The 17059-nt window shown below is 44.5% G+C and overlaps 1 protein-coding gene across 1 annotated transcript in view; it reads left to right on the top strand.

Annotated features, from left to right (window-relative positions):
• Positions 1-11719: 11719 nt before the first annotated feature.
• LOC109514548 (AT-rich interactive domain-containing protein 1A-like) overlaps positions 11720-17059 on the top strand; it is a 34637-nt gene continuing 29297 nt past the window's right edge. The window contains 1 exon segment of the mRNA XM_019867737.1: positions 11720-13084. Within this exon segment, the coding sequence (XP_019723296.1) occupies positions 12179-13084 (906 nt within the window). The 5' untranslated portion in view covers positions 11720-12178.

The raw sequence follows: 17059 nt of genomic DNA, 5'->3' as shown, positions 1-17059 counted from the left end.
AATTTACACATCCGAGTCAATTTGTAGGAGTCACTCTGGGAATTTGACCGTTGGAACCTTGGGGATCACTTTGACCTGAAATGGAAGACTTGCTGTTCATTTTAGTTCAAGGGTCATTCAGGCTTTTTCTTACATCCTATCATGGGAGAAAATGCAAATAAATTTCATGTTGCTTTGTGAAAGTGTTATGGGGGTGGGGGGTAGATTTTTTTTTCCGATTGAGTCTAAATTTGGCGAAAACAATTCCTGTTTTGGCCCAAAATGACCGACAAGTGTACATCATGGCTTTCTGAGGCTTTTTTATGCATCATGTCATAACACATGTGCAGTGTGAATTTTTGACCCAACTTGTGTCGGATGGCGTTAGATTTTGCAGGTCTGCTTATAACATCCACAAGTGAATGTGTGACTGCCTACTAAACTAGGGGATTAACATGACCTGCTTTACCTGCCAACATAAACAATAGCTTCTTCTCCTTTTTGTTGTCTGACCACCCATCCGCTTGCCACTTCAACATTTAACACGCAGGACTTCTATTTTGTTTTTGTTTACAGTACTACTGCACTACAATTCGCTGATGCAAGTGGGGACCAAAATACTGCAGCATTAAACCCTTGTGTCAGAAAAAAAAACATGCGGCAGATGGTTGTGAGGCTATGTTTGCAAGCAAGTCAAAAGACCATCAACTGTCACTTTGGGCTCAAGGAATATCCTTTTGGAAAATAATGGGGTGTAAAAATCACTTAGAATCTCTTTCTTTTTAAATTTGCATTTCTGTGGTGACGACATTTGAGGTTAATGGTTGAACAAACGAAGCAAAATAATCATTAGCCAGCTGCCCTGCGCAAATGAACATTTCAATACCACAGCTCCATCTAAAATCCTCTTTTGACTGGCGATGATCCAAAGACGTTAACGCTGTCATTATGATGGGTAGTGTGGAGTTTTCTGAGGGTCCGAGAATCACCTTTATTTAGCTCTAAATGAGGTAGAACATGAGGAATGCCATTTTTGTCGGGTACGCTTTGAGCATTATCGAGAATGAAGAAGGGTTGACTTTTCATGGGACTCTTCTATTGGGATCTGACTCTTACGAAGAGTAGTAGATCATATTTACCTCCTTTCTATGTGTGGAAGCTTTAACTTTATGGTGTGATTACAGCCATCGCAACGAGTTCTCTGCTCTATAATATGGAACAGAACTCATGAGTGGGAGCTTGAAGGCCTGCTTGTTTCATAGCGCGCTCTCTCTCTCTCTCTTTCTCTCTCTCCCTCTCTTTTTTTCACACTTGCTCCTCAAGCGCTCTCGACCATTGAGTCAAGGCGGGAGTTTACAGGAACAGCGGGCCTTGTCACGCTGGCGGAGTGACACAGGAATGTATTGTATGCGTGTTGGAAAGACAGGACAGCTGGGGCCGAAGTAGTGCGCCAAGTTGCCCAAAGATGGCCCAACATTACTCGAACGTGCTACGGCAACTGCTTAATCTAAACCACGACGTGAAAATGATTTGTTTGACGATAAAAACAGGGTAACTATTTGGCGTTATAAAAAAAAAAAAAAAAACACACAGACGCATTCACGAGCCGCGCAGGGATACTGAAGGTTGCCAACGAGTGCTTCGGCTCGCTGAAAGCACACAGTAAATTGAAGGCCGAGGAGGCCTGGGAAACCCGGACTGGAATTTGATTTTAATCTGCTTTTAAACGACGAAAATACACATACAAAGATAACTAAACGCCTCCACGTTGTCTAAATAACGCGTCACTTGAGCAGACTATCCCACCAGCGAACGGTAATCATTGTTCTTTTGAGATTTTTGGTGCTAAAGTGGCCACTTTGTGAGTCTGAGGCAGGGAACGGTTAGTGTACTGTGACCTCCAGACTGCAGTTGTATCATGGAGGAGTACAACTGGTTGTACTGGAGACCTGCAGACAGCGTCAAGGTCAGTCCGCATCCACTAAAAACCTTACACCCAAATTCATGAATTGGAGCAATAAATATCCATACACTTACACGTTACCTAAGAATATTATGCAACCCCCCCCCCACCCCCTCAATTTAATGTGCTCTAATTGACTGTGTTGGGAAGTAACTAAGTACTGTACAAATACAGTTGACTGGATTGTACTGATTGGAGTGAGCTCATCCCACTTAGCAACAAGCTGCAGTTTGGCAAATAGAGAAGAGCTCTCCAAAAGCTGTTTCAGACCACTCCCAGTTCAAGTTTACTGGCAAAGCTAACTTAAAACAAAGAGAATTCCACATTGTGTATTGAACCAAACATCATAACTTTGTTTTGTGAGCGTCTGCTAGCTGAATGCTAACACACAATTCACAAAACGCCATGGAGCAGCGACAAGGAAGAACGTGAACCATGGAGCATCGATGACGATGGGCGCAGCATATTTGGAGCGTAAGAGAAGATACTCCCATCCATGGCCTTTGAAATATTTCTCTGATGTTGACTGCTCTAATGATTGGTGGTGGATCTGTTGTGTCCTGTGGCGCTATATAACCCACCAACTTTGGACATTCAAAAATTCTCCGTCTAATCTAAAAGAAAAAAAAAAGAAAAAGACAGGTATGGTGTATATTTTCTGTTATTGCTCGCTAATTTCTTTTGCTGCTGTTAGTTCACAACATTAGGGAATGTGCTTTTTTTGATGACAGAAAATTATGTTTGTCTTCTCAGTGGTTCATGGGTGGATTGATTTTCAGAGTGGTCAGCAGTTACCAAGCACTACCATATATGGTCCCCCATTTTGTGGAAAAGTCACTACAGCCACCTGCCGGGAAATACGGAGGAGTGTGTTTGAAGGGTGAGGCATTTAATTATTCAAGTGGATGCTGGACTACGTACACTCTGGATTTGTCACTAGTCATAAACCAGGGCACATAAAGACAACCAACCAACCATGGTCTATTTTGTCTGGCACTCACCTGAGATGAAATGATGAGGCATCTATTTGGGGGTGCCATGTTTATTTGAGTGGATGCCGCACCTGGCAGACTCCACCCTGGTTTGGTCATCAGTGCAAAACACTGCACAGATGACCATTCCTACCTACAGTTATCCATTTTTTAATTGGGTATCCTGTTCAGGGTAACAGGAAGCCAGAACCAACAGTAAATCATCGTTTTAACCCCTTGACGCCAATTGTCACACATTTGCGTCATACCCCCTCTGCTCCAAATGCAACCCAAAATAGTGATTGTATTCCTCCACTGCTGGTTGATACATTACCAACACAGACCTAGGAAAAATTTGCAAGCATTATTTTCTCCAGATTGTGGTCGGAGAGGACACCATATGCTGATTGACTCGTTCTGGCATTTTTGGACTGCAAACTTGGATAATCTGTCCGATTTGAGGTAAGTTGTGCAAAGTTAAAAATATGTACCGTCTTACTGTGTACTTGTGTCACAAACATAACAAGGTAGTGTGCACATGACATGTACTTTTGATGATATTTGACTACATTGATTTGATGCTAATTCGCTACTTATGCTCAAATTAACAATATCAACGTAATTTAGCATCGAGTTGAAGGCAAACGCCGGTACAATTTATTTATTTTTTATTACTGGAAATGAATTCAGACATTAAGAGGTCAAACCCTGCCATATTGTCAGCTTTACAGATGCCACATCTGCTCTGCTTCGTACACAGGCTATCATGCAGTTAAAGCAGAGACTGCTTGGCCAAAGAGCACTTTGAAGGCAACGCAGACGTGTTCAGAGCGACGCTATCGTATCGCCTGGCCGGCCCGCCTGGGAATTATACGGCATTAAATGCTAAAACACGTCGGCTCCATAATACCATTTCTCTACCCTGACGTTCACATCAGCTTGACACAAAGTGCTGCCACAAGGATTGGTGGTGTGGAGTGTGTCGCGAGTGTGTGGGGGGGCTTCACCCCTCCCTTGAAAGCCCAGCTGTCAGTGGTTACATAATAGCGGAGCCTTGTTGCGCTCGCCAGACAGCTTTGTACTCCTGTCACTGGTTGTGATTGTGGGCCCAGATTAAGCGGCGGGTGAGAAGGAGCAGTTAAGGGCTTCCTACCTGCTCTCAGCAGAGAGAGACAGAACAAACGGAATCAGAGGTCTGCGCAGAGCTTGCTTGCACCCCGTCAAGTCGGCGTATTGTCGCCTCTTTGGTGCACTGATGAACACTGTTGCTCGCTTACACCGCCACAAGTTTTTTATGTAGTGGCCCAAAGAGGACCGCCGAGGGGAACCGTGCGTAGTCAAGTGAGCGTTGAGGATTAAACGTGGAAAACACTTTTGGACGCACTTTGACAGTTCACAATTGACAATGGCATCCATTTAAGATTGTGGGAAAGGCTGATGATACGGGCGAAAAAATGACGTAAAAGGCAACTCGACCTTGCATAGGTCGCCATTAGGGATGTTCAATGTTACTTTTTTCACATCGATACCTGTACGAGTAGTCACTCTTTGAGTACTCATCAATACCAAGTACCGATACCTCGAGCGCTTTTGATTATTAAAAAAAAAAAAGTCAGTTAACACAATGCCTGATGAATTTCTTTTTGACGCCAATGATAATTTGCCAATGTGTCAAACTGTCTTCGTACACTGCCAAGGAGGACTTACTTGATGTCACATTTTCTGTGGTTCTAATTTTGGAAGCCTGCAGATAGCTCGATATCTGTACCTGGTATTAGTACTCGCCCATCCCTGGCCGCCATTCCATAACAGAAAGAGAAGGACAACCATTTGCTCATGCATGCCTTTGGCCATCCATCCATCCATCCGGCCGTTTTCAACTGTGTATATGGAAAGAGCGGAACAATTGACAATGACAATGCACGTTTTCTACTGCAGAACCCATTGTAGCTTTCCTGTAACCCGAATGGGTCAAGAATCAGTATGGGGGTAGGATGTGTTAGTTCAACAGGGGTCTTGGTGGTGGTCCTCCCAAGAGATGATTTCATTGGCTTTCTCCTCCATCCTGTGATCCGGACCGGATTTTCCTTCTCTCTCGCTCTCGCTGCTTATAACCCAGAGCCAAGCCTTACATTAAATCGGTGTTTCAGCATAACTGACGTTGTATTTGACCCCCCCCCCCTCCCACCCCACCCCTCCCACATCCCTGTCCCTTGTCCTCTTCTCCAGTCTGCTTTTCCACCTTGCTCTTCTCTAGGTAGCACTTCGCTATCAGCCCAATTCTTCCAGTGCAACAACAAATAAACGCAGAGGGTCAGGATGTTGTGTGCTCTTAAAAAAAAAAGCGCCTTTGGGATACCCCTTGGGCACCAGCCCCCAACATTCAGGTGTGTTTACTACGTTTCGCAAAGCAAAAAGCCTCCTTTTTACAATGCTTTCTCTTAAAATAATTGATCAAGATGCTATTTCTGCCGCCTGTCCTCCCTTTTTGCCGTTTCCTCGAGTAGCCTTAATTTGTCACCGTATCAGCGAGGATTGTGCTTTGTCTCACGAGTGATATGGAAATCTCTCAAAGAGGCATTGAGCCAAATCCTCCCAAAAGGAATCTTATCGTAAACAAACAAACAAACAAAAATTAAAAAAAACATTACAGCAAATTTCTTTGCGATCCAGTTCGAAAATGAACTAAGTTCCCGTGTGGAACATTTTACTCCCAAAAGGAATCTTATCGTAAACAAACAAACAAAAATTTAAAAAAACATTACAGCAAATTTCTTCGCGATCCAGTTCGGAAATGAACTAAGTTCCCGTGCGGAACATTTTCGGGAACTGACAGAAAGTGTAAACAGTGCAGCTCGGCTTTTGGTTTCGATTTTTGCACTCTTGCGACCACTGATGCTTTATGTCGCCGTCACCTTCTTCCGAGGCTTTAGCATGACAAGATTAGCCGGCGCAATGGGCCGCCAAGTCAAAACGAGGCCTTACATGTGCAACTTTCCAATTTTCTCCATCTGTTGCCGGCAGAGACGATCAAAAGAAAAACCCTCCGTCGGAATATGAAACGTGGCTTTGGACCACGTCATTTGGACCAGTTTAGGATTTGGATCAAGCGGCGAAGAGGGGATATTTGAACCTGTCGGGCACGGCTCCTGCCAATTAGGGCATCTTCACAAAAGGCTAGCGCGGGCCTTGAGGGAGCGACGGTTGGCAGGGACACCGTCCGCATGTGCCCGCGCCACAGCCAGGATTTGGGTTGGCACCCCTCTCCGTAGTCGTCAGGGCAAAACTCAGCATTCCGGCTCAAATGATTCATGAGCAAAGCGCTCTCAGATACGCGAGTAGCTGAACATTGTCAACATGCTCCCCTGGAATTAGCCCGTGCGTTGAGAGCGGCGCATGGAGGCAAGATATGTAAAGTACTTTGTCTTCTTTTTAAGAAAGGGCAGAATCAATAGTTTGTATTTGTCTTTGGAATGAGCAACGTTAATCGTTTTTGTTTTTTTTTTCGGAGGAAAGCGCAAAGATGAGTGTTTTGTTTTCATTTTCGCAGAGTCCAAGATCAAGGGACATGGTCATTGGGAGCAGTTTCACCTGCCTGACTATTCCTTCAAGTGCAACATCACTCGTTTGTTTTCTTTTGAGGAATGTACAATATCAAGTTTTTTCATTTCATCTGTATTTTTTCACATTTTTAAGAATGCACAACGTGAGTCGTTTCTCTTCTTTTTGGTAAAGCTCAACGCCAGTGGTTTGTTTTATTTTTACAAAATGAACATTGCAGACAAGTAAGTCATGAATGAATATACCAATTATTTAATGAGCTCAATTTATGAAAAAAAATAACAATAAAACATTTTACTTAACCAATTTTCAGAAGAGAAAACCCACAACCATTACTCGACTCTTGTTTATGTAAATGCTCAATGGGCCAGATTAAAAAAAGGTACATGACTTTGCCCATCCCTGATTAACAGCGGCGACCAGTTTCCGCGGCTGAAAGACACCATTCTTCGCACTGCATTTCCTTTCATCCCTCACCTGCAAAAAAAAAAAAAAGAGCGCAAGCACTTGGCGTCCTCGCAAGGTGGACGGCGGCTCGCTCTGGAGAGCACTTAACCTCGCCATTCGCATGCACACTGCTTCCTTTTTCTTTGCCTTTCTTTGTGTCGTGCGGGAGAAAATAAGAATTCACAGGATGGTGAATGTAGTCAAATCCTTTTTAATTGAAAAAAGACCCCAAAGCCAATTCACATGCAAACAAACCTGGTGTTGCCTGAATATGTGCAATCATTTTTTGATTTTGAAAGCATGTCTTTTTCGCCCTCTGAGGTTGTGACATGAGAATATTGTGAGGACTTCATCCAGCAGTTCAATTGACGGAACCCATTTAGGTAAGATGCAAGAAAAAAAGGCCTTTTTTTTTCTTGCATCTCAACACTGAGCTAAATTTACTGAAATAATTACAAGGACCCCAAAACAGCTTTTGGGTTTTTTTGTTGGTTACGCCTCTGTGGTCCAAATAGGCAAAGCCAGATTTGAACTGGAACTCAGGGACGTATACAAACAAACACAAGGCTGATTTAAAATTATTATAACAGCTGAAATCTTTTCTTTTTAGGAGAGCGCATCATCAACACTTTGTCTTCTTTTTGGGAAAGGAATCGGCGCCGACAAGCGCAAGAGTAACAGCGAGAACGAGTAACAGCGAGAACGGTCTGAATTCCTCCGGTTCACTTTGATAATGTTGTTTTTGTTGGCTGCAATCTTAAACGTCATTCGTGACACACACGCACACGCACACACACAAACACACACAATGGCCATTGCACTTTTCTAAGTGGCACGTCCTTCCTCTACACGCTCCAGACGACGTGTTGAACGGCTGCATGGCAACCATCTGGACAGGATCCAACTGTTGTGATTTAGAGTGTGTGTGTGTGTGTGTGTGTGTGTGTGTGTGTGTGTGTGTGTGTGTGTGTGTGTGTGTGTGTGGCCAGGTCGAGCTTTGTTTAAGATTGCTGCTGATGTTTGGGGTCAGTGTGACAGCGCAGCCTTTGTGGCCATCAATTGTGAAATTGTGTACGTTACTGTCAGAGAGTGTGTGTGCGCGATTGAATTGAAGCACACTCTTGTTAAGAAATTCCACACCCCATTATCGGGTTGTCCCGGAGATCAAAAGCCTTTTTTTTTCCCCTCACAAAGTTTTAATCCCAAAGAAATCCAATCGCTACATTAAAATTCCACAGTGATGACTTGTCAATTAAATAAACATATTTACCATCTAAAAGGGCTGAGAAAGTCATTCAGCATTCAAGGATGATTATAGAAATAGATTTTTGGCAGAGCCGGCCCCCGTGACTGCAACAAACATTGCGAAGAGAGTGTTCCTTTCACCAATCCGACTTCGCATTCGTCCTCGCAGGCCCCCCCTGAGTGCCGACCTTGATGACGTCGGCAATTTTCCATCCTCGGATTGGTTGATCGGAACATATCTTTGCAGCCAACTTTGAACAGCAAAATGGCAAGCGGCATACATTCCGACGTTTAATAATCAGCATCGCTGGTGAGTATGATGTAAAAATTAAAATGGCTTTTTTTTTTTTTTGTCATGTCATTCGATAAATATTGATCTTGAAAAGCTGCAGATGGCGTACGTGTTACAGTTGCTTACTGTCAAATTGCAATTTTGTCTACAATGGAAGGTTTCTGTAATTGCCAATAGTAATGGCATTAAAATGTGGATTAAGTCGCGTAAATCCCAGATGCCAAATGCACCATGCCGCCACTCCTCAAACAGCGAATGTGGCCCAGGGGCCGCAAGTTGCCCACCCCTGTGTTAAATGAACACAAGAGAAACGGGCACTTGGATGAGGCCCAAGCCGCTGCCTTGGTGACAGTCGGGGGTGATGCATCACACTCACTGAGGGTGGCTTGCTGGGGACTGAGTAAACACTCTTAAATCATCTGCTACCCCCACCACTGTCACCTTTGCCACTCCCCCAACACACACACACACACACACTGCCAACAGTGGTGTTGGGATAAGTTGCGACAAAAATTGAACAGGGACAAGGAATTTCAAACGGAATATTCTCCATCCATAGTAAAACTACAATCAAAACTTAAGTAGTAAATGATGTCATCCAATGCTGTATGGCTCTTTGCATTTGATAATTGCCGTTTTTGCTCCAGTGATTGAAAATGGAGTTCATCCACTGATGGACGTACATGTCAAATGATAGATGTCCGTTTCATCCAGTTGCAGTTCAACCATCGCTGAGAAACCAACCGACGATATCCAAGTGAATGGAGACCCACGTCACAGACGGTGGCATAATACGTGCCGACTGAGTCTGCTTTTTAAGTACTAACCAAATATAAATGATGACGGTTTAAAAACGGATGAACGCGATGACGTGGGCTGCAAGACAGGAATCGCGAACAAGCGCTGAACATCATACTACCGAGAACTGGCTCAAGAGTCTGCATTTTGGGTCATATCAGTTTAAAGAGTCATCATGTCTATTAATTGTGGCGGGGTGGGGGGCCTCGAGCCCACTATTAAGCTCGTAGGGCCTTGGCAGTACGAGATCAGCCTGGAAATGGAGAACTAAAAGCAGGGCGAGGACACAGCATACGCATGGAAACCATATTGCAGAGATGCCCAACCTGAACAAGAGGAGCAAATGCGCCCCCATGATAATAAACAGCAAGTTTATGCAAAAAGAAAAAAAAAGCTCCCTCCCTCCTTCCCTCATAGCCTTGTCCCTTCTGATAAAACACACACTCCTCCCGTAGCCTATATACAGCAGCTGAATTGCGCCCCCCTCCTCCCTACCCTGCACACTCTCATGTATTAAACCCCTTGCAACATTTGCCTTTTCGTCCCTGAAACGCACACAAACATCGCTTGTGTGCAAACGCCAACTATTTATTTCACTGGAAGAGTAAGCCATGACAGCGGAGAGCTCCGCATTGCCGAGAGAAAGGGGTGAAGCAGAACTCGCTTGCTTGCTTCGCATGCTTCCCATCCCCCACGTTCACAGAGCAAAGTTCTGCTTGCTTTTGCAAGCGCCGCTGATGCGTTCACGGTTGCTACCCGCCGCTCGGAAACGCTAGCTTTCCCGGAACGAAGTGGACATCTCGGAGCATTTGCTGCATATTTTCGTAACATTAGAGCAGCAGATTTAGAGGCCTTTTACGTAATGTAATGAGTCAGTAAAACAGAGTACGATATGCCTATGAGGGATTGTGAATACAAGTGTGCGTGCGTGTGTGTGTGAGTGTGTGTGTGTGTGTGTGTGTGTGTGTGTGTGTGTGTGTGTGTGTGTGTGTTCTTTTTGTCCTAAATTTGTAAAGATAGGGCATGATCACGTTCAAACATTCTCATTCTCTCTGCCTCCGTCATGAATGTTCGCTACATTGCCCCAAATCATAGTTTTTAGTCTGAATTATGGTTTTCACAGGCTTGCTTTTTATTGAGTGTCGAAAACTCAGACGGTCTGGGAAGGCAACTCCTTGGCTTCTGCCCTGAGAGTAGGAGACAGGCAGGGAGCACGAAGAAGAAGGAGGAGGAGGAGGGGTGGAGAGAGTAGAAGAAGAAAACGAAGAAGACGAAGAAGAAAAAGAAGAAGAAGAAGAAGCATAATTGGGGTCTGTTCTGTTAATTAGGTCCTGACCAAAGTGCTGTGCTTCAGAATTTCTTTGGAAATACCCCCCCCCCCCCACCCCCAACTAGCAACATGTGAATTTCAAAGGCCTTACACGATGCTCACTATTCTTACATGCGATCTTCACTTCCTGTTCTGTGTGCACTGGGTCGGTCCACACACAACACTGCTTGAAATTTCATGCTTTACCTCTCTGTTCCTGCAAACACATGACATACCAAACGCATCTTTGCTAATCTTTGTGTGGCTATTTTGGTCAGGAACAGGCAATGCAGAACCAATGGAAAGTGGTTTCTCAGGACGAATATGCAAAAACAAAAAAAAAAAACCTAGCCATTTTCTTGAGACCTGCTTCCGATTGAGGTTCATGTGGGTGAATTGTGTTGAAGGAGTTTGGCTCAAAATGGCTGCTTAAAACCCAAATGGCCAAATTCCTGTTCAGTTTTGGGCATGGGTAAAAAACAACAACAACAACAAACATACATATGGGTACTGTAGTGTTACTTGATGAATAAGACTGGAGACTCCTAAGTCTGGAGCTCTGAGCACTAATGCACAGAAATGACGCTATTAAATGAGCCTATTGTATCCATTTGAAGAAACACCATTTGTGTCCTGTTTGGATCTAAAAGGGGGGAATTCTTGTAGTTTATTTAGCGGTCAATTGATTTGCATAGGTGAACTCCAAATGGACTACAATGCTAAAGCACTGGGATTTTTTCTAGCGTATATTTACTCATGATTGTTACCAAACATCAAGTTGTTTGAGTTCCGTGTTGGTAGTTATTTGTTCTTCATTTTATATGACAATTATTTGATAAAATACATTGTTATCTTTTTTGGGGGTGTGCTGCAAGATCCTTCTTGACAAAAAAACGCCCCTGGTGCTTCTGATCGTGTTTAGGTGAGTCCACAACCACTAGCCGTGTGGTCCATTTTCAATTTTTGATCTGGGTCAAAAATGGAGTCAGATTTTAAAACAGATAGCTAAATAATGTGTCTCTTTTTCCCCGAGTGCCAATGGAAAATGGGGGAAAGAACAATCCAGGAATTGGGAAAGAGTGGAGCATATGTAAACAACGTTTGTCCTGATCCCGCAGTCCGGGTCCAGTGTTGTTTTCATGGCGTTGAGTTGCGCTTCCGGGTTTTGCGTGTTTCCTTGCCCCTCACTAAGATGGCTGTGTCTCGCGGAGCCTCGTGCTGGTTCGCTCGATTTCTCGCTCGCGCTCTAGTTGTGCGTTAGAATCCCCTTCTTTTTTCTTTTTTAAATACACTAACGCGCCGCAAACAGATTCACACCCCCGAGTTTAGCCGTCACCGTATTTTTCGTGTGTTCTCCGTCGCGAAAACTTTCCCCCCCGTCCTTGTTTTTTTTCCGCTCAAGTTGAAACGGAGTCGCGGTGGATTTACCGGATACCGGTCCGGACGGAGGGCAAAACCGGGGGAGGGGGGCGGGATGAACTCGGACGACGGGTACGGTGTGTTAAATGTAGTTATATTCAATGACTACTCGGGGTTTAATCGAGAGTGAGTCGCCTTGCTGAGAGGAAAAAGGTGCTGTAGAAAGAGTGGGGAGGCGAGAGAGGGGGGATATCATGGCCGCTCAGGTCGCCAGCGTCGCCTCTCTCAACGCAAGCCCGCCGTCCGAACTCAAAAAGCCGGATCGGGACTCGCAGGAGGAGTCTGCACCGGGGGAGAAGCAGCCGCATCAGCATGAGAACAAGGAAGCGGGGCCCGACGGCGGCTCTCCCGGCCGAAAGGAACTGCAGGACGGCGGCGACGCTGCCGGGGGAGGAGGGGATCCTGACATGAAGAACGGCAACGGGAATTTGCCCAGGGTAAATAATAATAGCAGTAATCAGAACGATTCCGGCGGGCCTGAAGGAAATAACCATCCCGGTGTGGGACACCACCACACGGGCCCCTTCCCACCACCTCCTTACGGGTACAACCAGCACTACAGCCGGGCCCTTATTCATCAACATGGCGGACAACAAAGCCCTGGCATGGCAGCTGCGCCGGGGCCGGGCATGATGGACCCTTACCCCGCCAATTCCCACGAACACGGTTACCCCAACCACTATAACAACTACAGCCCCTTCCAGAACAGGACTTCATATCAGGGTCAGGGCTACGGAGCCATGAGTTCCTCGCGGAACAACCAGCCCCCGGCGGCTGGGGGGCAGCCAGGCAAGCAGCAGCCAGCAGCGGCGGGAGGAGGGATGGCTGCTGCCGCCTCGTACAACAACCAGAGGTATAACATGGGAAGCCAGCAACCCACGTCGACGCCGACTTTAAACCAGCTGCTCACGTCCCCCAGCCTGGCCAGGAGCTACCCCAACTACCCGCAAGGAGACTATAACAACCAGGAAGGGGGCACTAAGGCGGCGGGGGAGATGGCGAGTGCCTACGGTGGGGTCCATCCGGCTTGGCAACATAGGGCCCACCACCCCCCTCCCATGAGCCCGGGGAATACCGCACAGGCCCCCAGCAGGAACCAGGTAAGCCCCCCCACTCGGAAACCTGCCACGCTAAGCTACCAGCCATTGTCTATGGAGCGAGAGCTCTAAAATGGCTGCCTCTCTCTTTTTCACACACCGCCACAACCCCCTGCAATAGTGCTTCTGAGCGAGGAACGAGTCGTGTTTTGGGCGTTAAAAACAACTTTTTGTGACGAGGGGGTGACGAGTTTGGCCAAGTACGGTGAAGAGTTTGACAGGAGAAAGTGTGCGTTTAAAGAGCAAGGTGGTGATAATGGCTTTTTCTTCCTCCTCTTCCAACCTCCATTTAGAGATTCAACGGCGAACAGCCGAGGCTTGTTTTTCGCTTTTAAAACTTACAAAAGTACGAAGTGTGCTGCTTTAGAAAACGTGTGACATCGTTGAAATTAGACGTGAATGACAGCCGTGGACTCGGAAAAAGACATTTGCATATTCATTAGCAAAAAGCTATGTGCTATAAGTCGCTAGTCACTGCATGGCGAAGTGTGTCTGTATCGTGAAACTGACCACCAATTGAGCGTTTTCTTGGATCAACTGGCCCGATTATGTCTTCTTTTTTTTGCGTGAGTGTCATTGGTTTTATTTATTTTTATTTTCTCACGCCCTCCGTTTCTTTGCTTCCGTGTTGTCACTCCGGCCGCCTGCACTCGGGTGTAGCGCAGATTGCTTTTTGCTTTGGGATTTGAATTATGGAGGTAAAAATCGTGCTGTCAGAGCCACAAGACAGTTGGTCTTAGGTTGACATGCGAGCCGAGATCTGATTGGCTGGCCGTCCCTCCGCTCTCGGCCATTTATAATTGAATCTAATGGAAAAAAAAAAGTAAGGGGGAGGCTGCAGCCCCCCGCCCCCCGCCCAGACGTACTCCTCCACCAAACAAAGTAGTGCTGCTTTTCATCGCCTTTCGAGCCTTTTTTTTTTAAACAGTAAATATCTTCAAACGTGTTGCCTTACATTGTACCTATGTGTAATCTCTCCATGTTGAGATGTTTGTGGACTTAGCCAAACACACTTAACCACAAAATGTGCTTTTCTGAATTTTCCTCATTGGTTGTTAGGGGGGAAAGAATATCTGGTGGAAACAGGAAAGAGGTGGCTCGCTTTATACCTGTACAGATTTAATATTGATGACAATTCGGATGGTTTGGTTGCATTTGTTTACTCGCCATCAAGCGATTAAAGTGTCTGCAAATTAACATGATCTTGTCCATAATGTTGGTGTCCAAACAAAGGTTCGAAATGAAATGAATGGAAATGATCACTCCATTGTCAATATATCATCATCATGAACCCCCAACCCCCGCCCCCTTAAAAAAACATTTTAGGCCACTTTATGGATATAAAAGTGTAAAAATCATTAAATTGCTCTTTGTTGATTTTTATGGAGCAATTTCTGCTGTTTTTCTGCTTTACAAAAGTTTGATCATAATTTCAAAAAAATTACACGATAAAAGGACATTTTTGTTGTGTTACTGAGAACAGTTTAACTATGGAAATCATGATTAATGGAGTTGCATACTCACATCATCACGGATCAGTTTACTTTTTACTTTTTTGGTTTATTTGGACGGGTCAATGCACCTTTTTTACAACCATCAAGCATCGTTACATTGTGTAAAAGTGCTAGATTTAGCACAAGGCTAATTTTAATGCGAAGTTCACTTATCGTGAGTCCCACTTTGATGAATGTTTTTTCGTTAACAACCGAAAATTCGTTTTTGAAATTGGTTTAGAATTTGTTCCAAAAAGTTTCAATGCAAATAGAGTGTGGGAGGAGTGTTTGAAGGCTAAACCTTTAAAAAAGATTTTTGTTTGATCTCTCTCGCGCTGACTTTTACCGATTGCCCATGGGTGTCTTGTGATGAATTGGTCAACACTGTACTTTTACAACGTACTTACAGTGGAACTTTGGTTTTCGATTAATCCATTCCAGAAAGTCGGAGTACAATTGAATTGTACCAAAACTGAATCAATATTTTACATATGAAATGATGTAAAGTCAGTTCATATGTTCCAGACACCCCAAATGCTTTTTTAAAGAGATAATAGATTACGATTCTTTTTTTCATGTACATACCTTCAGTCTAAAAAAAAAAAAAAAATCCCCAATTATTAAAAAAAATAAAGAAGCACTTTAGAGCCATGGTTAAAATACCACGATAAAGCGAAATGTGATCTTTTTGCTTACAGTGATGGATCGACTGTACGCTAGGTGTGTTTCGGAGGCATCACAAATTCTTGCACTGGGTGTCACAGTGACTGCAGTTGTTTACAAACAGCAAAGGTGTCAGCCAAGTGTCATGGCATCTTTTTTTTTTTTTTCTTCCCATCCCACCCGAAAGTTTACAGTAGCCTCATTTACTTTTTCCACGCATTACCATGCGAACAGCGCTCACCCTTGCGCCTCCCTTGAGTAATATGGGTCACATTTGGCGTTTGTTTACTCTGCGGTTATGTCATTTGCACAGACATGACATGTATTAAAGGACAGCATTGCCTCTGAGCATGGTGCCTAAAAGGCAGTGCTTGGACAACAAATAATTTCAATTGTGTTGAGACCATTATCTATCATCAAATGAAGGACCGTCATTTCGATCTATTTTCTCCAGGTCCAGTCTCGAAGTGCAATGTATGTAGGATTAATTCAATTCAATTCAATCATTTAGGACTGTGTTTGGAAAGAGCTGTACTTTCCCTCTTCTATCTCTTTAAGAATATTCTACATTTTTGCCCTGCAAGCAAACTGATATCTCGTATCGACACAGTGATTTTCATGCCAAGAAAAGATCCCGCTGACTGGTTGGAATATTTGGAATTAAATGCTAAAGCCAATCGCGCCATATCATATTTAGTGGCATTACGTTTTTTTTTGTTTTTTTTTAAGTCATGCAAAAAGGTCTCCAAGGGTAAACGAAAGGAAAAGGTTAGATGCAGCAATCAAGCATGTTTATTACTCTTGTGTAAAAATGGTGATTCACGGGTTAAATGTTTGTTTTTTTTATTTTTTTATTATGATGATTATTTTTAATACATGCTTTCACTTATTAAAACACGCAGAAGATTTCCGAAGCCCTTGTTCTCACTCCTGCTCACACAGTTCTCCAAAGAGGCCCAACATGAATGCTTCAAGCCCCCCCCCACCTGTTACTCCCTTTTGAGGTTGACTGAAAAACTGACGCATGAAGCAAGATAATTAACCATTGTGTTTAGACATAAACACCAATGATCAACCAAAGTATATCATTTCATTGATGAACATAATGTGAACCGTTTCATGGAAATTCGTGTCGATGTAATGGCAATCATTTAGCTGCTCTGTGGGAGCAATCGGTATCACTGACAAATGTGTTCGTGGAGGTCTGAAATTTCCGGCGACTTGCGCTAAAGGTTGACGGGGAGCGGCGGTTTTCGTGTCAGGTGGTTCTCCCATCGCCGTGAAAGACATCCTCGGCCGAGTTGGAGTGAAACCCTGAGCAAAAACCAGAGCTGAAATCCGAATGGAAAGACACCCAAAGCAGCGCTGTTATTTATCGACTTGACTGCCGCTAATGGTTGCGCGTGCTCCTCCGCCGCCGCCGCCGCCTAAAAGGGAGCGCGCCCCCCCCCGCCTGCTGCAAATTGGAAAGTGGCTTACAAATCAAAGGCTCGCGTAATAAAGGTGGCCGATATTTATCATCGCCGTAGCATTCAAAATAGCGACGCGTTTTACCGGAGCCGTCGGGATTTTGCTCTTTATAGATTCTAATAAACATTTGATCGTTGCGTTATACTAGTACACTAGTGGGTGAGGAGTGCCTGATTTGCATGAGACAAAATAGGCAGATTTTTGCGAGCCTCTCGGGGGGTGATATTTGAGATATTTTGACCAAATTTTGTACCTGAAACCTCCACAACCCCCATGTATATGTAAAATGACAAATTCTCAAATCTTGAAGCGTAAAAACTGACAAGACATGCGTCTCCCCCCCCCCCCCCCC

Source organism: Hippocampus comes, unplaced genomic scaffold, assembly GCF_001891065.2.
Source record: "Hippocampus comes isolate QL1 unplaced genomic scaffold, H_comes_QL1_v1.1 scaffold207, whole genome shotgun sequence".
In the NCBI taxonomy this organism is placed as follows: domain Eukaryota; kingdom Metazoa; phylum Chordata; class Actinopteri; order Syngnathiformes; family Syngnathidae; genus Hippocampus; species Hippocampus comes.
This window is presented reverse-complemented; position numbering and strand designations above follow the sequence as displayed.